This window comes from Archocentrus centrarchus, chromosome 5 (assembly GCF_007364275.1).
Source record: "Archocentrus centrarchus isolate MPI-CPG fArcCen1 chromosome 5, fArcCen1, whole genome shotgun sequence".
Lineage (NCBI taxonomy): Eukaryota > Metazoa > Chordata > Actinopteri > Cichliformes > Cichlidae > Archocentrus > Archocentrus centrarchus.
In genome coordinates this window covers 19,965,759-19,986,653 of record NC_044350.1, presented here as the reverse complement: position 1 = coordinate 19,986,653, position 20,895 = coordinate 19,965,759, and the positions used below count along the sequence as shown (strand labels likewise).

General features: G+C 39.2%; 1 protein-coding gene across 1 annotated transcript; it reads left to right on the top strand.

Annotated features, from left to right (window-relative positions):
• Positions 1-5,222: 5,222 nt before the first annotated feature.
• Positions 5,223-19,707, top strand: LOC115780113 (sodium- and chloride-dependent GABA transporter 2-like). Its single transcript, XM_030729108.1, has 14 exons — positions 5,223-5,661; positions 7,955-8,089; positions 8,175-8,315; positions 8,875-8,962; positions 10,281-10,413; positions 11,104-11,238; positions 11,325-11,428; positions 13,057-13,181; positions 14,781-14,893; positions 15,010-15,147; positions 17,238-17,340; positions 17,829-17,929; positions 18,022-18,192; positions 18,308-19,707. Exons 1-14 carry the CDS (start codon positions 5,487-5,489, stop codon positions 18,404-18,406), a joined length of 1,761 nt encoding a protein of 586 aa, XP_030584968.1. The 5' UTR covers positions 5,223-5,486; the 3' UTR covers positions 18,407-19,707.
• The last annotated feature ends 1,188 nt before the right edge of the window (positions 19,708-20,895 follow it).

Sequence of the window (20,895 nt, the reverse complement as noted above, 5' to 3'; positions counted from 1 at the left end):
GGGACATGAATGGAAGTTACTCCAGAAAAAAAAGCTTTTCCTTTCTGTTTTTGGATAAGGAAATGGATTATACTTTAGTGCCCTGACCTGTTAGGGATATGCCAAAATCTTCAACTTGCACATTGTCATGTAGTCCATTGTAAATTTAAAGCTGTGTTTAGGCTCATTATCCTGTTGTAGATGCTGTCCTCTTTGCGTCTTCAGCTTTTTTGGGTTGGGGCATTTGGGAGAGAATTTGCTTGCATTTAAGATAACCTGCTTCTCTTTACCTGTAAATGTTCCCCTTGCCACTGGCTGAAACATAGGCTCAAAGCATAACTGAGCCATCCTATTGCTTAACAGTTGAAAATGTGTTTTAATTAAATTCTGCATCCTTTCCTGTTTTGGCAAAAAAAAAGTTCTGTTTTAACTTCATGGGCCAGTAGGACTTGTTTCCAGGATCTTTATTTAGATATAAATTTTCAATTTTGTGGCAATGATGCATGAAACAAAACTCTTCCAGTTAGGCAGGAGGTTTTATTTTTCTTTCATTTCCTACAAGCAATTGTCTTTCAGACCTCACTGTTCCCTTTAACTGCCGTTTGTTAATAGCATTACAAATTGAAGATACCTGAAAGGCTATAGAAAGATAGCCTTTTCCCAGTTTGCAGGCACTCATTATTTTAATTTTAAACGTACTAGGCAGCTACTTAGACGAGCCCATGGTTGCTGATTTATTGGCTGCTAAGATCTGTGGATTAACCATTACAGAAACATAAAAAATGATTTTGGTAATTATTGTTACTGTTAATTTAGATCAGCCATGCCATAAACTTTACATTGGATGGTCATCTAATAAATTTGTCCCACTGTCCCAATACAGGGGTTCCTGGTTAGGGTGAGAAAAACATTTGATGTGGTGTCATTAGATGTGACTGGCTGAAGCGGTGGCATCAGCTGATGTCTCTCTGAGACAGGGAACAACAGGTGAAACCAATGAAACTAATAACACAGAGGAAGCAAAACTAAACACAAAACACAAGGAACTAGGGGCTATCAAAGTAAAACAGGAAACACACAGACACAGGACAGAGACGCAGACTAGTCACAACACTGGGAATAAAACTGGGAATACAAAAACACAGGCATCCAGGGACATGACAAAAGGACAAAACAGACACAAGAACACAGATGCCAGGGAGATAGGAACAAAGGGAACTAGGAAATCAAAATTTAAAAATAATGAATAAGGAAATAAGAGGGAAAACAAACTGGGAACATAACTCAGTGAAAACAAAACCTGAACGCAAAACGCCGGGCACATGACCCAGGACACGACATGCATTTATTGCTGACATCACAACTTCCTGTTAAATATGATGATTGGATCATCACTTTCACTGTTTTGGTTGGCTGCATAGATGCATTTTCATTTATATTCATAATTGTTGTTAACTTTTCATGTTCTGCTCAGGTGTGAATCCTCCTTCTGACAACATTGAAGACATGATAGGTTATCGTCCCTGGCCTCTAATGAAGCTCTGCTGGTTTTCCATTACCCCTGCTGCTTGTCTAGTGAGTGGACCAGAAGTAGTTTAAATTATTGATGAAAACTGATGGACTCTTTCTGTGATAGAGCGCTAAAGAACTATTTAAAGTTAAAACAGCTGCGAAAAGTTGTTCTTAGACATTCACTTCTTGTTTTGTTTGTACTTAAAGTTTATTATCAGTCTTCCTTTTTGCTCACAGTTGCAATTCAATAAACGGTAGGAGGTGAGGAATGAACCAAGAGATGCAAATGAATAAAGAAGAAAAAAAATACCTGGCAGTGATGTGATGCAGAAAATTTTTACATTTTCAGTGTGATTGTGGCATATGTAGCTCAGGGAAGATGTTAGTTAGACTAGAAAACTGTCCAGGGTGCACCCTGCTGGTGGCATACTGACATTTAACAAAAGTACTATGAGAAGAAGGAGCTGACCAAACAAATATGATGGAGAGAGAGAGAGAGAAAGAGAGAACCCACCACAGTTCATTTATTTAATATTTTAATTCATTTCAGGTTTATTTGGCCAGAGAAAGTTCATTTCAAGATGTATTTTATTGTAAGGCAAAGACCCTGTATTATCAGACCATGGACAACAAACAGGACAACTACAGGACAGAGTAGATAAAAGTTAATCACATGCAGTATCATGGCATATAAACGTATTAGGAGTAAAAACAGGAGACTACAGGAGAAGTCTCTCGTGCTTCAGTAAGTAATGCTTAAGTGTCAAACAGCCAGTGCAAGCGACATTTCTTTAACTTGCTTAGGTATGCTGACAATGAAGTAAGGAACAAGGAATCGATGAAAAACATTCCAAGATGAAAAAACACAAAACTACAAAACCGTCCATACACGTTTTGTGTAAATGCAGTTAACCTATACTGAGACATTAGCAAGAATCACTGTACTTTAATTTGGGATAATGAGTTTTGTCAGTAAACATTTTTTAAATTAAATTATTTTAAAATAACTTTATTGTTTTGTTGCTATTTTTGTCAGGGTACCTTTATCTTTTCAATTGTGAGATACAAACCTCTACATCTATCCAACATGGGCGTATGCCTTGGGCTGGTTTCTTGGGATGTTCGGTGTTCTTCTGATTCCTCTGTTGATCATCTTTAAAGTTACCACAATGAAAGGAACAATTTGGAAGTTATGCAAGAAAAAATTGGGCACCACCAAAACATGATTAAAGTCCTGTGAAAACTGGTTATTGGACCAGTTCAGTTTAGTGTTAAATCTTTTTCCATCATGATTAATACACTATTGTAGTAGTTTTTGTATTAATCTTCAAATAAAGATCAGTTTCATACTTTAAATCTGACTCATGGTGACTTTGCCTAAGAAACACTTAAGTAAATAAATGAGTGCAGTCAGGGTAAGACAGTGTGGTGTTCTGACCAATTTCCTACCTGAAAGACTGCAAATAAAAACATTTGGGAAAAAGAACAGGATTAAATCTCACATTTCTCTAGTTTAAAGTAAAAGCTTTTCACACAAAGTGAAGAGTTAACTTCGCTTATTTTAATGTGGCTGCTACTTTGGCATAAGGGGGCTGTTAATGCTGAAAGTTCAGCAACTCATCTTAGACAAAAAATAAATAAAAAAATAATAATCTAGCAGAGCAGTGCATTGGTCAACCAAATACTTCCTGATGGATTACTATAAACTTTAATATGCTTGTGTTGACACAACAGCCAAAAACCCACCATTAGATTTGACTGGCTGAAAGGTCAGTGGGTTAAAAAATGCCCCAGTGAAGTTCAGATAGTATCCATCTGTAAACATGCAAGAATAATGAAAAATCAGGGGATCAGTTATCCCCCGACATCCTGTGAGGGGGCATTAATATCTGTGAGTGCTGGAGGAAATGTCAGCAGATCAACTACAAGATTGCAGTGTTCCTCTGTCAGTACTCCTCCCTATTTGTTAAATTATAGATTTATAGAACAAAAAAAAAAGTAGTAATCTAATGACACAGGTGTCACAGTTTCACATGTTCTTGAATAAGTTTTTAATTAAAAAGATTTTTGAAATTCTGAATAAATTTTCCTTCAAGGAGAAATGGGTGTGGGCTCTTATGGGTTAAGGAGCACTGGGAAAGCTTTCATAGTGCTAAGACTGTTCAGTCATTTTTGCTTGTCTTCCTGCTGAATGGTTTGCAAACCTATGATTTACTGAACTGATCCTCTTTCCACCGAACATCAGGCAACTTTGCATCCCTGAAAACATGCACAGCAAGGCTACGAACGAATACAAGGGAAGCGGTGGACCTGAGATGGAGATGAAAGTGTAAACACTTTTGATAATTCTGCAAATGTGATCATTTTATTTTAAACTCGAGGTTTTGCAAAGCTAAGTATTTTAAAGAAAATATTGATAAGAAATTCTGAAGACTTCTGGCAGAGTTCAGAGGCAGCAGGTTTCAGGGTTTAGCCAGCTATCTTCAGGTTTAACCCAGATTTAACCAAACAAATTGGCAAGAGCCTTCCACTAGATCATTACTGCAGTCATTAATAAGCTTTGACTGGCAACAGGTTATATAACACTAACCAATGCAATGAGTAGCTTCTCACTTGAACACAACCATGTTGGGAGACATGGAAAAGATGCTACTCTGCTTCAGAATGGTCAAAATAGTTGCCTACATTAAGCAAAGAAAACAACTAAAGAGATTATTGAACCTACTAAAACTGGGTTGTGAACTGTCCAACACATTATTAAATCCTGGAAAGATAGGTCAAATTGTGAGGGTGGTTCAGGGAGCATGAGCAGGCCTTAACCCCATTCAGAATCTTTGGGATGTGCTGGAGAAGACTTTACACAGTGGTTTGACTTTCCCATTCTAAATACAAGATCTTAGCGAAAGATTAATGCAACTCTGGACAGAAATAAATCTTATGAAATTGCTAAAGCTTATCAAAAAGATACTACAGAGTATGCTGTGTGTGCTGTCATCAAAGCTAAAGGCAATCCAATGAAATATTAGAGTGTGTGGTTTTTGTTTTGGTTGAGCAGTGTAATTTTTTTTACACCTATGACCTATATTTGATGAAAATTTATGTTTATTCTCCTTGTAAGGAATAACATCTGGTACCAACAGCTCCCATTTATATGAAGGCAACTCAGCACTGAATCTTCTAGCCAACATCTTAATTACCACCTTAATGTCATTTACCACCATTCAAATGGAGTCTGTCCACTCTGACTTTTTTTTTTGATAACCACAAGGTAAATTTGCCTCTTCTGTAGTACATCCCTCAGGTCTCTGCAGCGTGGACTGTAAGAAAGCATGTTTTCACTTCATCTTGTTTTCAGTTAAGTTCAGTAACATGTGCTTGATTCTTCAAAACAATCCCAAAACTGCCGTTTTGTATGAATGTGCTATTTAAATCCTGAGATTTATAGTTTTGTTTCACCTGGTGACACATGCACATTTAAAGAAGTCGCTTCTCCAGAAAGAAGACAGAAAAGTAGTCGGATATCACACAGAAATTGTCAACTTTTTTACGGTTGTGCCTGTCTGGAACCAGAAGAGAAGGGCAGAAGAAAAACAAACAAGCAAAAAACCCAGGTCTTTATCTCAAACATCGAAGAGGACTCTTCACCCAGCGGGAAACATGCTGAGCACGCGCACAGTATGTCACGCTGAGCAACTGATGTGGGCTCAGTTACGTACCAGTGGGCGGGACTGCCATTGACAGGTAGGCACATGTTTCCTATTGGTTTGTGGTTTTGTCAGAATCAAAACTTAATAGCCTATAATAAAGAAGTGAGTTGACTTCAGTGAGTAGTCGGTTGATGGCCCGACAGTCTTGGAAAGATCAGTTTGTGGCCATACAGTCGGGCAACTGGCTAACCCCATGCACGTCTGCATGAGACAGTCTCCAGCCTGTCTCTTCGAGAAGCTCAGGGACCTGTGCCAGTCTTACCATTAGGTAAGCTCTCGCTCAGCAGCATGTCAGACTCTGTACGCAGGCTGTCCCATTCCCCTACAAACGGCACCTCAGAAGTTGTTGAGGAGCGTGGCAAATGGGGCAGCAAAAAAGAGTTCATCCTGTCTGTGACCGGTGCTGTTATTGGACTTGGAAATGTGTGGCGATTTCCATATCTTTGCTACAAGAACGGCGGGGGTGAGTATTTCGTTTTTATCCCTTTTATCCTCCCTCTTACTTAACCTCATCTTAACCTCTTTGTTGCCAATTTCAAAAAAAAAATGGGCTGAAGAAAATGGCTGTTGTCTTATTAATCATCAAGGCCTGATAGCTTTTATTAGGCTGTTATGTGAGAGTGTGTGTGTTTTATAATTTGCAGGTGAGTAATGAATAGTTTATTAACTGGTTGATGACCAAATAGGTTAGCAGCTTAGTTTTTAATCCCTGTATTTACAGATTTCCGTGTGTCCCTCAGCATTTAGAGGACGACAGGTAATGAAAGGCAAAAAAAGAAACAAAACAAAAACAAAAAAAACCTTCCAGATTGCCAGATTTATTCCGATTTATTTTTATTACAAAACAACACAGCTCTCCAACTGATTTTGAATAAGTTCAGCTACATAGTTTAACACATAGCAGAAGCAAACAAAAAGTGCGCTGCAGCAGCAATGGGGTTTTGCAAGTTATCAAACTGAGCAAGTTACTAAACAGAAGCGAAGGCCATGTGATAATGCTAATGTAATAATCAATTAAAGTAATTAAAACTCAAAAGACACACATTCATCATTGGGTAAATGTTCAGAAGAAATACCACCATAGGAAGCTGAAATATAAGTCACGGTTACGCAACGCCTGTAAGTCAAAGCGCGTATAGAGGGTGAACACAGCGGGAGACCGGCGCACACTCCACGAGCCAGGACAGGAGGTGCGGACGACGCCTGTGATGTAACGCGGAGCCGAACCGCTGCAGTGCGACCAACAGACATTACAGACATATGCACCCCCAGGACTGCTGAGCTCGATAGCCAACAGAAGGTCTCTGTGCACACTGATGCACAGACCGTGGAGCTGCTCATTATAGCAACGCTTGTTACACATTTGTGCATTTAATAAAGTGTTTGTCTGGAAGATTAACAGTAGGGCTAAACTGCGATAAACGAAGCCAAGGGTGAGATTTATAAAACTGCGAAAAAAATATTGGCAATAAAACTAACCTGTGATGTGAATGGAAGTTGAAGTGGTTTGGCAACATATCCCTGTCAACTTTAATGAGATTTACAACAGAAGGAGCAGCAACATGGCACCAAAAAGGTTACATAAACTTTTACCAGCAGGCTTACTTGAACTGCCAGAAAGGTGTGAAAGAAGGTGTGAGACTGAGCTGCTTACAACACTTTGTGCTGCTTTCCCTGGATGATACTTGGTGTGGTGTCAATTTCAGCATGCAAGCTAAATGAAATCCAGCCTGTCACATTTCTGATCAAGAGCGACAGAAACTTCAGCTTGGGTCTGTTTAGTTTTATGGCGATGTGACTTTGTCTTTTATTTGAAATTGAAGACATTTAAACAAATATGAGCTGCTGCTGCTTAAGCCTTTTAGGTTTCTGCATTTTCGTTTATTGAACAGGAATGAGACAACACAACGGAATAAGGGGTCCAATTATTAAATTTAATAAAGCCATTTCAAACAGGTTTACAGATTAATCTGGGTCAGGACTGCATGCCATGCCAGTGGGTGTGACATGAAATACTGACAGTCTTTTCCAGCTTACAGTTTCATATACTAAAAGCTTATCAATCTTGGTTACATCATTATACAAAACAAAATATGGTAAACAGAGAATTTCAACAGCAGGGTGACCTTGAAGTCTCCATTTCTATCATTGTGTAGTCTCCATCAATGTGGTCCATTGCCCAGTGAGAACACAAAATTCCTGATGACACGAAACATTATAAGCTTCTGTATTTTTAATCAGTTATGTTTATCTTCCAGTCTAAAACAAATTTCTCAGGCAAATAAGTGGAAACATATACCATCAGTATATTCCTTCAAAATGTAAAAACATCTGAACTGAAAAGGGAATCTGGAGTTTGAGACAGCTGGAGGGGGGAAATGTAGTCTATTGTTCTTAAAAAAGAAGCAGCACTAACATAACACTGCGTATCATATCATCGAGAGATCTTTGATCATCCTTACTAGGGCTGGATATTGATATGTTCTTTACCATTACTGATTCTTCTGCCATTGAGGAAAGGAACTGATAAGCTTGGAGAGACACAAATTTGATGAACTGGACAGTTGGAAACAGGTTCTAAAGTGGGGCTGGTTATCGAATCCCATCCCCAAGCTTGACCTGCTGTATTGTCCCTGTTTACTTTTCACACTATTTCTTCTGTTAATCATAAAATACTGACTTGTTATCCTCAAAATAGAGCCAAATTTGTATGTGGTATAATATGTGTGTTAACAGTTACTTATTCCCACCTGCAGGTGCATTCTTCATTCCTTACATCCTGTTCCTTGTGACCTGTGGCATACCTCTGTTTGTGCTGGAGACAGCACTGGGCCAGTACACGAGTCAGGGGGGGATCATGTGCTGGAGGAAGGTCTGCCCCTTGTTTGAAGGTGAGCTATCCACTGGGATTGTGGTGAAGCAGATAAAAGAAGAAAAACTGAGGGAATGCAGTGCTAATGGTTATGCTATTTCCAGGCATGGGATACGCCAGCCAAATGATAATTTTCTATGGAAGTATCAGCTACATTGTGATTTTAGCCTGGGCTTTTCTCTACTTGTTCTCTTCCTTCTCTGGAGAGTTGCCGTGGACCACCTGTAATAACACTTGGAATACAAGTAAATGAAATTTTTTTGTCATTACTACCAAAATTGTGAGTGATTTCATTATATTTTAACTATATGAAATATTAGTTGAAATTTTAGAATGTAAATATTTACACAAGTTTACCTTTATAAAATACTAATGATAATACTTAATTATTTCATAAATAATACCTCATCTGTCAATTTTCTTCCACTTATCCAATTCAGGGTCAGGGGGATGGGGGTGGGGGCAGGCTGGAGTCTATCCCAGCTGCTACAGGGCGTGAGGGAGGGTACAGACATTATGTATGTCTTTGGACTGTGAGAGGAAGCTGGAGTACCTGTGGAGAACCCACACAAAAATAAGGAGACTATGCAAACTCCACACAGAAAGGTCCTGGCTAGATGGAGGATTTGAACACAGGAGCTTCTTGCTGTGAGGCAACAGTGCTAACTGCCGCACCGTGCTGCCCCTACTTCATTGTATTTTTAATCAAGTGTGATGTCTTGTTCAAGCAACTGAAATTTCATGCTGTATTTGCTTGATGATGTTTAAGTAGAACATGTTTAACAATATTTTGATCTATTTCAGATCGTTGTATCGAAATAAACAACTACAATGCCACCGTCAACTGGACATCACCTGTGAATGCATCATCTTCTGTTTTAGAGTTTTGGCAGTAAGTTATTTAATAATTTAATCTATATTAGTCACAAATCAGTGTTAACTGATGCTGACAGGAATGGCACCCAGTGTGGTCTTCTGATGCTGTAGCCCATCTGCTTCAAGGTTTGAGGTGCTGTACATTCAGAGATGCTCTTCTGCATACCTTTGTTGTAATAAGTGGTTATTTGCCTTCCTGTCAGCTCAAAGCAGTCTGACCTGTCATCAAAAAAGGTATTTTCACCCAGAGAACTGCTGCTCACTGAATACCTTCAGTTTTACAGATGCGTCTCTGTAAACCCTAGTGATGGCTGAGCAGGAAAATCACAGTAGATTCGCAGTTTCTGAAATACTCACACCAGCCCGTCAGGCACCAATGACCATGCCACATTCAAAGTCACATTAATCACCTTTCCTCCTGATTCTGATGTTTGGTTCAAACGTCGGCGTGTCTGCTGGCTAAATGCATTGAGTTGCTGTCATGTGATTGGCTGATTATATATTTTTGTTAACAAGCAGTTGAACAGGTGTACCTAATGAAGTGGTTAGTGAAATAAAGAGCCTGACCAAATGTCTTATTGGCCATTCAATAATGAAATAATTCAAGATAATCACGCCCAAATTTGAAGCGTACAAAGCTCTACTGTCAATGCATGATACTTTCAACCCTAACAATAACAACTTTGCTGCCATTCAAAGCAACAAAGATGTGAACATGGAAATTAATTAACAGTTTTTTTAAACAATGAAATATCCCAGCTTATGATCAGTCAAAACCAAAAAAGGTTGTTCAGCCCCCTCCAACCTCCAACTCTCAAAATAAACTGCTAAAGCTCATGGTTCCCGACGTTGTAATTCCTTACTGTGGAAATGAGACATCGTGGAAAAAAAGCACAAGTTTACCTTCAGGGCCACCACGTTGAGAACATGTGCTTTCTTTTATTTTGCCTGATTTGACCTTTAGTTGGCACTGTGTGGACATCTACAAACTGTTTAATTGATATCTCAGTCACAGGCATGCATCATTCTGAATAGTTTGATGAGCTTCAGCTTCAACAGACCTTTCATGCTGGACCCAGTGACTTGTCAATCAGATATGTAACTAATAAAAACAAAAACAAAAAAGTCTGCTTTCCGTTCAGAGGTACATGCGACTGATAGCTGTATTTCTATTGTGCAACTATGCTGCCTTCCTGCCCAGTTTTCTAGCCACACTCATTGAATCTTTGCTTCACTTAAAGTCTTGATTGTTAATAACACTGTAATTAAAAAAACAAAACACTTACATTGCTTTAAATGACTGTTCCACACACTGATAGTACATCATCTTTCAGGCGACGGGTATTGAATATATCCACTGGCATAGAGGCTTTGGGAAGCATACAGTGGGAACTTTCTCTGTGCCTTCTTCTTGCCTGGGTCATCTGCTACTTCTGTGTCTGGAAGGGAGTGAGATCCACAGGAAAGGTAACACTGAAATCACAATGAACTGTCTTTGTTGTTAGTGAAAAAATAAAATAAAATCAGGATGCTGCTGTTCTGCAGGCTTCATAATCTAGATTTCTAGCCTATTGGACACATCTGTATCATATATTTTCATGTGTGGCGATTGGTAATCTCATAACTAACATATGATGTGGAGTTTCTGCTGGTTTAGGTGCTTCGATGTTGAATTTTGTTTTTCATATCAGTGGATATCTGTTTGTGATTTAAGCTTGAGATTACATCACCTACTGATATAATATGCTGTTGATCTGAAGTGGAGGTGGCATAACCGGTGGCTGCATGGTAATGGAAGGGTCATAAAAATCATCAACTGTCGCAGTGCTTATCTTAAATGATCTATTTGCCACTACTTGTTCTCAGAGTGACTAAGGTGTTTCATGGGGAAAAATGAAAAAAGTTCCCAGGCATCTACTGTTTTGTCATAATCATGCATGCAATATGTTTTTTAAGTCTATCCAGACTTATAAAACAGTTCCCGCCAAATTATGTAGGAAATGCACAATTTGGTTGCTCTGTTGCTGAATAATATCATGACAGTATGACCTCATCACAGCATGCTGTCATAAAAGAATTCAACATTTTTACATCATTGTTTGTGGTACTGTATTCCTTAATTTACAACCTTTTTTTTTTTTTTTTGCTTCAATACAGGCAGCATATTTCACAGCAACATTCCCCTTTATCCTGCTAGTCCTGCTGTTTGTCAGAGGACTGACCCTTCCCGGAGCCTTCCATGGTATCAAGTATTACTTGTACCCCAATCCTGCACGGCTTGCTGACCCACTGGTATGATTCAGCCTAATTTCGTAATTGCATCAGATTTTTGTGCGGCAGTAGCAGCAGTATTTTTGAAAAAATAATTTGGTTTACAGGTCTGGATGGATGCTGGAACACAAATATTTTATTCCTATGCAATATGTTTGGGATGCCTGACTACACTTGGGAGCTACAACAAGTACAACAATAACTGTTACAGGTGAGTACCTCACGAAGACATGACACACATTTCAGTTTGAATCTCAGTGGCTGCAGTTGTATTAAAGTGGCATTCCCAAAATGGTTTGCCACTAACTGTGTTAATGATGGCTTTCCTGGTTTCTTAAAGACTGTAGCAAAGGTAACAATAAATAATACATGTATAGTGTAATGTTGCTACCTACATTTATAAAGGACTTTTCTAGTCTTACCAACTACTATACACCTCAAGCACATTATCAACCTCACATCTATGGCCAATTTTGAATCAACAGTTAGCCTGACATACACGTCTTTGGACTGGGGGAGGAAGCTGGAGTACCCAAAGAAATCCATGTAGGCACAGGGAAGGGCCCTAGGTGGGGTTCGGACCAGGAACCTTCTGCTATTGTTGGGGTTTTATTTTTTACCCAAAGAATAAAATGACAAATGTTTAAAAGTAAACTCCAGGAAATTAATTAATACACAGTGGCTGAAGCAAACAACAGACAATTTAATAAATAAATACATTAGACATTAGGAAGTGCCAGACTAACTTCCCAGTTTATCTTATCCTTGAAGGTTCTGCCACAGTACATACAATTTAAACATCACCATGTTCTGTTATTAATCTGGATAAAATTGCTCTGTATTGATTAACTGAAACATCAGGGGAGAAGATGTGCTTTTTGTACAAGGCTTTATCGCAGATGGAAGAAATCATGAAAACCAGCACTGGACAAGACCAATGACGAAGGCCAAACCGCAGCACACAGACTCTGTTTACGTGTAGATAGTGGCAGTATAAAAATGTTATGGTTAGTGAGGAACATGGGCTCAGAGGGGAGGGAGCTGGAGCACACATAGGCCTGTGTCTTCCTGAGCTGAGCCCCACATGTCATGCGTGATATCTTCTGATTCTTTAATATAATAAATGTCTTAATTTTTTTAATTAAAGTGTTTCAGGTGTCTTCCTTCACAAATAAATGAACACGTCATAACACTATGAGGCGACAGTGCTAACCACTGCACCACCACTCTGCCCACATGGTCTTGGTTTTCCACACACCAGCTCAGGCTGCCCAATTATATTTGCCAGTTAATTTTTTTTTAATTATTGCTGCTAATGAGCTAGCTCCAGACTGTCTCATCTCCTGTTAATTGATTAGGAAGATACCTTTTCAGCGAATCTCTTAATCTGTGGACTGACTCCCGTTCTACCATGCTAGACTGCTGGCAAAGGTAGTCCTTGTTCTGCAAGAAGCTGGAGGGCCACTCCAACCAGAATTTGCATTAGCTGGAGAATTGTTTTATGTGCCCCAATTCTGAACTCACTAATGCTGCAGAGAAAAGCAAGGACTACCTGCACGAGACTCTCTGGAAAAGTAGCTGATTATTTATTTGTCCCAAAGTACTTGGCAGTTAAAATATCTGCTGAGGAGAACCTTATAAACTGAATACAGCAAGAAAGAAAGTGTCTGTGTGCCTCCTTTTGCATGTACATACAGTATACATACATGTAGCCCCCTCCAGCACCACCACAAACAGAATATTTATCAGTAGGTAACTATAACAGTGTTTCTCACAGCCCATTATCTCTTTGTTGTCAGAAAAGAAATAATGACAGTATGTTTTCTTTCTGATTTGCAGAGACTCCTTTTATCTTTGCTTGTTGAACAGTGGGACCAGTTTTATATCAGGCTTTGCCATTTTCTCCATTCTGGGCTACATGTCACAAAAACAGGGTGTTGACATTGCTGCAGTTGCCGAGTCAGGTATGGATGAAAAAAAATTCAGACTGATGTTTTTTCCTCAGTAGTAAAACACAGATTTTATCCATACATGTGTTGGGCTTGGTTTGTCTGTTAGCACAATTACTCAAAGAATTATGGACAGATTAGCATGAAACCTTTTTATGAGATGGCGCTTAGCCCAACCTGTGATTTACTTTTTGAGTTGATCCAAGTACAGATCTGTATGCAAGAATTTTTTTCAAAGCTTCTTTACCACCGCGAGTAAATTGGATGTTTCGCATAACACTTTCACATGTATCAAATTGAAATAAGAAAAAATACCTTGATGTTCTCAAGAAAATGTCATAAACTAATTTGGATCCAAATATCATCTGGATCCCAGCTCAATTCATGGAATCAATTTTTGCCTGAAAATTTCAAATTATCCACAAGCTGGATCAGTTCTGGCACTACTGATCCTGACACCACAAAGCATGACGGTGGGGAATTTTCACAAGCCTGGAATAATTGTCCTCATTTCCCAAGACTTGGAGCAGCTTATGCATGTAATGTTGAAATTTCTGCACCCTATGCTGTGTTGTGTGTGCTAGTATACTGCAAACACAATTATATAAGAATGCCATTCAGGATTTCTCTGAATTCATGTGCTGAGCTTTTCTACTGTAAACAGTCAGTAACAGTTCCAGCACATCAACATGGACACACATTTTATTATCATATGGTCTGTCGTTCAGTAGCTGGCTCTTCAGTTCATTGCGGTTTGCGCACATTCATTTATCCACGGCTGTTTTAAGGTTCCACCACAGCATTTCAATCAGGTTGAGGTCTGGACTTTGATTGGACCATTGCGTCTCCTTTTTCAGCCATTCTCTTGTAGATATGCTGCTGTGCTTGGGATCATTGTCCTGTTGCATGATACAGTTTGGGCTCTAGCTTTTGGACCGATGGCCTCACATTTGGCTCTAGAATACTTTAGTATACAGAGCAGTTCATGACTACGAGGTGCCCAGGTTCTGTGGCTGCAAAACAAGCCCAAATCATCACCCCTTCACCTCTGCGCTTCCAGTGGGTATGAGGTGTTTGAGCTCATATCCTGCATCTGGTCTGTCTTAAACACATTGTTACTGAAGTCTTGTGGTTTGTTCAGATGCAACTTTGCAAACCTAAGCTGTGCTGCCATGTTCTCTTTAGAGAGCAACCCTTCCAAACAAGGCATACATGTTCAGTCTTTTTCTAATTGTGCTGTCATGCACTTCAACATTTAACATGCTAACTGAGACCTGTAGAGTCTGAGATGTCCACTCCTGTTTTGCTGAACTTAAGCTTTTGAACAGGTTCACATCAGATCTGCTTCTTTATTGGTTGCGTTTAAGTCTATGTTTAAGACCCAGTACACTTATTTAAACTATAAACAACCAATGTCTAACTTATTATTTATTTCATATTCCTACTGTTTAAGATTTTTCAGTTTTGTTTCATCCAATCTGCATTTCCTTAACTCAGTGTTGCTCAATATTTGGATTTTTAAAATGTCCACTTCAATTAAACTTGACTTGACCAAAAAGTTGTCATTTAGAGACACTTTTGCATCCTGAAATGATTGTTGGTTTCACTTTGTAGGTCCGGGCCTTGTTTTCATAGTCTACCCACAAGTTGTGACCCTGCTGCCTTGGTCTCAAGTCTGGTCTGTGTGCTTCTTCAGCATGATCATCTTATTGGGAATAGATGGCCAGGTCAGCTGCAGTCTTTCTTATGTCTCCTAAGAAAATGTAATGCAGTGTTTCTTTTTTTTTCTTCTTCTTCTGGTTAACCTATCTCTACACTAACCTGTCTCTGTGTCACTCTCCAGTTTGTAGGTCTTGAAAGCATCATGACCTCTTTAACAGATGTCTTCCCCTCCCATTTAAGGAAAAGATACCGCAGAGAGCTTTACCTGTTGCTGATCTGTGCTCTTTCCTGTATGCTTGGCTTGGTTTTGGTGTCACAGGTGAGTTGTAAGATTAAATACCCCACATCTGTCACCTGTTCCGTAACAAAACACAGAATACAACAAAGAAAGCACAGAAATCATGTGTACATGTGCTTTGTGGACTCTGGGTGTCCTGTGGAGATGCTTCAGGAGTATGTAGTATTGGGTCCATTGTTATGGACTTTTCCATCCCTGCACAACTTTAGTGAGAGCATGCTTCGAATTGTCAGCAATGTCAGGCTTGGTGGGTTTTGGACTCCCTTTGTTACTGATCTTTACTTTACTTTACTTTACTTTATTACATTTAGCAGACGCCTTTATCCAAAGCAACTTACAATAATAAAAAAAGATTCTGTTCAAAGCTTTTATTTCTTGCCTAGCCAAGGGGCAGAGTGTGTCAGATTTGGTGGCCTCATAATCACAACTTTGCTTTTTGTGCATTGTGTGGTCCTTGTGGCTTCATCGAGTGGCGATTTGCTTGCAAGTGAGAAACAGCGGTGATGAGAACTACCACCTTCAAGTCTGAGGACTTGTGTCTTAATATCTCAGTCATGTTTTTTTTTTTCCTGTCTTGAAAAGACAGGAATACCTACTTCAAGTTGGGTGGTGTTGCTGCAACTTCTTCATGAGTGGGAAGTGTGGCAGGGACATTAGCAGGGATGTTCTTATTCTCACTTATGGCCATGTGCTGTGGGTAGTGACTGAAAGAAAAAGATTGGAGATATAAGCAGCAACAGTGTGTGTACTCAAAGGGTTTCTGGGCTTACCGTTACAGTTGGTCAGCTCCAGTGGCGGTCCTAGCCTGTTTGGCGCCCTGGGCGAGCATCCCCGCCAGCGCCCCCCCCCCCCCCCCCCCACAATAGCGATCGCGGCACTACTACACTTGGGGGGTAATGAGCGACTGCTGTGTGTCTGAACATTTGTCTAGATTCGTATTTGTGTTATTTTTTTTATCAGGATTCGGGTTCACACAAATACTGTGAATTAATGACCATATTTACAGTATTATAAATGAAATGGACTTTGTGCTCTATCATTTGTGTGCATCTAATTTTATTAGATGCACAGATTCATTCTGTGGAACATGGGGGAAAAAAAACATGGGAGGACAAAAAAAAATATCTGCATATGCATATCTCGCAAAAGTTTTGCGAGATCCTGAGTTACTTTTGCGAGATCTCGCAAAACTTTTCAATATTAGGACATACACTTCGTGTTAATCTTGATATGGCAGTGTCAGTGAGGATCAAAGGTTTGGCGAGAGATTGCCAGCAAAAGTCGCCTTTATTTATAATTCAGCGGTTAATGTTGGCTGTAACCAGGCCCAAACTGTAAAGGCATGAATGAATGAACCCAGCTGACTGTCTCACTCTCACGCCATCACTGCTTCACTGACTCGCACCCCAGGCTGAGAGGAGAAGGGGGCGGGGCAGCGCTGTGTGTGTGTGACGATCGAGTGAAGCAGTGACAGCGAGACAGAGAGAGAATCCCCCGCCTGCCCCTTTCCTTCTGTTACAACCTGTCAGACCATGGCAGAAAGCTACATGCAATACACAGCAAGCAGAGGGCGCCCATTACCCCACAAGTGGAGCAGTGAGGTAGGCGCTGCTGCGGCGATCGCAATGCGTTGGGGGGAGGGGGCGGTCATGCCGCCCTAGATGAAATGCCGCCCTGGGCGGCTGCCCATGTCGCCCATATCAGAAACCGCCACTGGTCAGCTCCTAAGTGAGGTGTTTTGGAAAGGGTTAGGGAGGAGGCCCCAGGCAGACCCACGACAAGATGGAGGGATTACATCTCAGCTGGCTGGCTTGGAAACACCTTGGTATCATCCAAGAGGAGGTGGAGGCCATGGCTGGGAAAATGGGGGTCTGAGCATCTCTGTTTAGAGTGGCGCCCTAGAAACCCAGACCTGGACAAACAGAAAAGGATGGATGGAAATCAAATATCAAGCAAGACCAGAGAACAGTATGCTTTCAAAACTGCTAATTACTACTTAACTTTTTACATTTGCAGGACTCCAGTATTTTGAAAAAAAAAGAAAAAAGGGCTGTACCACAAAATAAATATGAATAATACCAACACTAATGTACTGAATATTTAAATTTTAGGCTGGTGCGTACATTCTGCAGATCTTTGATCACTATGTTTGCAGTGGTCCTACTCTTCTGCTGTTGGCAATCTGCCAGTCAGTTACAATCGGATGGATTTATGGTAAGATCAAATTGTTACTGGTGTAAGGGTATTTGGTTTTTATACTTTTAAACTTTTTTATAGTTATATAAGAGTTACATCCTACTAATGGTCCACTCTTACCAAAATATATGTAGTGTATGCACATATGTGTATATGCATGCACATATAGGGCCAGATTTACTAATGGACCAAGCCCTCTTTTAGCATTAAAAAGCTACTGTCGGGAAATGCTACATAATTTGTTCCCACTTCTTTGGTTGAGTCTACAAAAAATGCAAAAGGTAACACAGTTCAACAGGCATAAAATTGTATTTTTGCACCAACAAGGTGTTTCCCAAAAAACAATTAGCTCTTCATGTTTATGCAGCTACATTAGTTCCTTGTGTTAGGGAAAAATGAATCATTTCCGTCATCCTTCAACTCCTGTTCAATATGATTTTTTTGTGTGGAAATATTTACACTTAAATACCCGTTTCTTTCTAGTAAACCAAGAGTCTCTGTTGTAGGTGCTGATCGCTTCTGCACCAACATTGAGGGGATGATTGGATACAAACCTTTATCACTGATCAAGTACTGCTGGCTGTATGCCACCCCTCTTATTTGCAGTGTAAGTTTCTAAAGCAATCTTTCTGAACAGTGTATCAATATTCTCTATTCTGACCCCATAATGTTTATTGTTTTTATTGTTTTCCTTTAAAGGGAACACTTATATTTTTGCTGCTGAGATACACCCCAATGAGGTTCAACAACATGTATGTGTATCCTTGGTGGGCTTACTGCATTGGCTGGTTCCTCGCCATGTCATCGCTTTCGATGATCCCAGCCACTGTGATCTACAAACTGGCCAAAGGAAGAGGCACTATCTGGCAGGTCAGTGATATTGTTAGTGTCACCTATAGGTACTTTACATTTTTATGAATATTTGAATCCTAACCTGCTTTTCACCCTATTTTTTGTTACTGACAATATTAATACCTTTACCTAGCGTCTTAAGACCAGCTGCCAGCCTGCGGATGACCTTCAAGTAATGGAAAAGGAAATGATGAATGTCCATGCGAACTCTGCGCCCCTGATAGTGGGCTAAGCAGCCATATTCACTGAAATGCAAATCTTTTAACATACCTTTTGTTTTGGATTTTAAAAACACTTGGAACAGATTGTATACTGTATATACATATGGTGGTTGGTATGATTAATAATTTTTTATAAGGTGAAATGATCTATCTAAAGCACCAAATGTCTAATTATTCTGAGAATTGTTTGAGGTTGAATGTACAAAATGCTGATATGGAACCTCTTCCCTTTAATTTGCATTTTAAATATCTAAAAACCTATATAATAATAATGTTTTTTCTTGTTTTAGCAAAATCTCTACAAACACAGACTTTTATTTTATTTATATATTGTTACTAACATTTTAGGCAGGGCATTAGAGCCACTGTTTAAGACTGTTCACAGCATCAGTGTTCACCATGGCAGCATTGAAACCAATAACATCTTTGGTATTTGGTATCTAACTATTGATCTCAAATTATGTATTCACAATATACAACATTTTTGTTAAAATGTCACCAAGTAAGTGCAGCTATCTAGAACACCAAAAATAAGTATTTGTTCTTATTTTTTTATGAAAAAAGGTATTTACTTTTTCTTTCTTACATTACAGCAACATACCTTCTACTATTGCAACCTATTTTTGTCATGTTTCATTGAGGTCAGATTTATTTTATAACATTTATAGTATGTATTCATGCATATTGAAAAGCAAAATGTTATTTGTCAGTTAATCTCTCAGTCAGCCAGTTAGAATATTTTGGTAATGACAATAGGTAAGATAATTTTTTTTTCATTCTTGCATAAATAAGATCTAAATATTACTGCATAGAAACATCTTTAAAATAAAAATGTTCATAACTTTATTTTGGTTAGAGATGCAACATACAAGATGCAATATACTTAGTAACATATACGTAAAGAATAAAAACTTTCACAAAACAAAGGTCAAGGATTTTCCCAAGCAGTAAACTGAGCATGTTTACTTACTTTTTTCTGCTTCATGCAATACTCCGACATTGTTTTTAAAACTTCAACCTTTTTTAGCGAACCACCATTTTGCTTGACACTTTGTGACATGCGTTCCATGTTGTTTGCACTGCACGCACCAAAACTATCCGAGTTGTAAATGATAAAGTCCGTGTAGCCTCTTGGTATTAAAATCAAAGCTATTGTGAATCCTACAAGCACATATTTCTCTTCAGGAAACAGAATAAATAATCCATAAGTGCTTTAGTCTGCAGTGTACACACACACACACACACACACACACACATATTTTAAACTTTCAGAGTATATTTTACAATATATATATTTTTTATAACACATATAATAAGCCAACTAGGCAGCACAGTGGTTAGCACTGCTGCCTCACAGTTAGAATACCATCTGGAAGGCCTGGGTTCGATTCCACCTTGGCCCGGGCCTCTCCCTCTCTCTCTGTGTGAAATTTGCATGTTCTCCTCGTGTCTGTGTGGGTTTCCTCCCACAGTCCAAAGACATGCACTTATTGGGGTTAGGTTAATTGGCTACTCTAAATTGCCCATAGGTGTGAGTGTGGATGTTGTCTGTCTGTGTTGGCCCTGTGACAGGCTGGCAACCTGTACAGAGTGTACCCTGCCTCTTGCCCTATGCCAGCTGGGATAACAGAACTCCTAAAATGTCTTAAAATTACTTTTGCTTTAAGGTATATTGTATTTTCTTGGATTATTGTATTGGTAAAGGCTTTTTATATTTGACCTTGAATTTGTACAATAAAATACTTTAAATACTAATATAGCTTATTCATTTTCATTGGGAAAGCTTCTGCGTAATTTGAATGAAGTAATATGTTCAGTGAGTGTGATAGTCACAGTCACATTGTTGTGAATACATAACTCTGTGGCCACGTTTGAATAGTCAAATTTGCTTAAGAAGGTTCCCAACTGAGTGTGACCTGGAAGAATCTGAGTGGCAGCCACAGTAAGAGCTGGTTGAAATCTTTAAATACTAAGAAAAGGTACTTGAATGCTTCCTTTAGCATGGAATACATAAGATCATCCTTCATGAAAGAGATACATTCCCATAATTCATCTCAGTTATTGAAAGTACTCAACATAAATGACAAGTGGCGCGCATTATATAAATGTAAATAAATTAAAATTCAGTATATAAGACAAAAACAGTTTGTTTGTAATGAGTTGAAAAGCAACACAGCCTAAACTCTTAGGCAGCTTTCTTGTCATTTATTTAAGCAGCCTTCAGGAATCGTTCTCCAGGCTTCTTGAAGGACATTCAAAGCTCTTCTTTGGATCTTGGCTGCCTTTTATTCTGTTTTCTGTCTAGTGATCCCACACTGAGATCCGGGCTCTGTGGAGGCCAATCTATGACTGATAGCGTTCCATCGTGAAAAATAGATGGATCAGCTGAAGGGTCAGATGGTCCTGTGTCACGTCTTTGCTGGATTTTTTCCCCTTTTTCTTAATGACATAACTTTAAGACTTTTTGGCTAGTAAATGATGTGCTTTTTGTGACAGGCTG

What these genes read in the sequence shown, in the direction of transcription:
- LOC115780113 (XM_030729108.1), top strand. Translation starts at nt 5,487, where the DNA reads ATGTCAGACTCTGTACGCAGGCTGTCCCATTCCCCTACAAACGGCACC. An exon ending in CACGGCTTGCTGACCCACTG is followed by an intron (nt 11,239 to 11,324) that starts GTATGATTCAGC and finishes TTTGGTTTACAG; the next exon opens with GTCTGGATGGATGCTGGAAC. An exon ending in TACAATCGGATGGATTTATG is followed by an intron (nt 17,341 to 17,828) that starts GTAAGATCAAAT and finishes TCTCTGTTGTAG; the next exon opens with GTGCTGATCGCTTCTGCACC.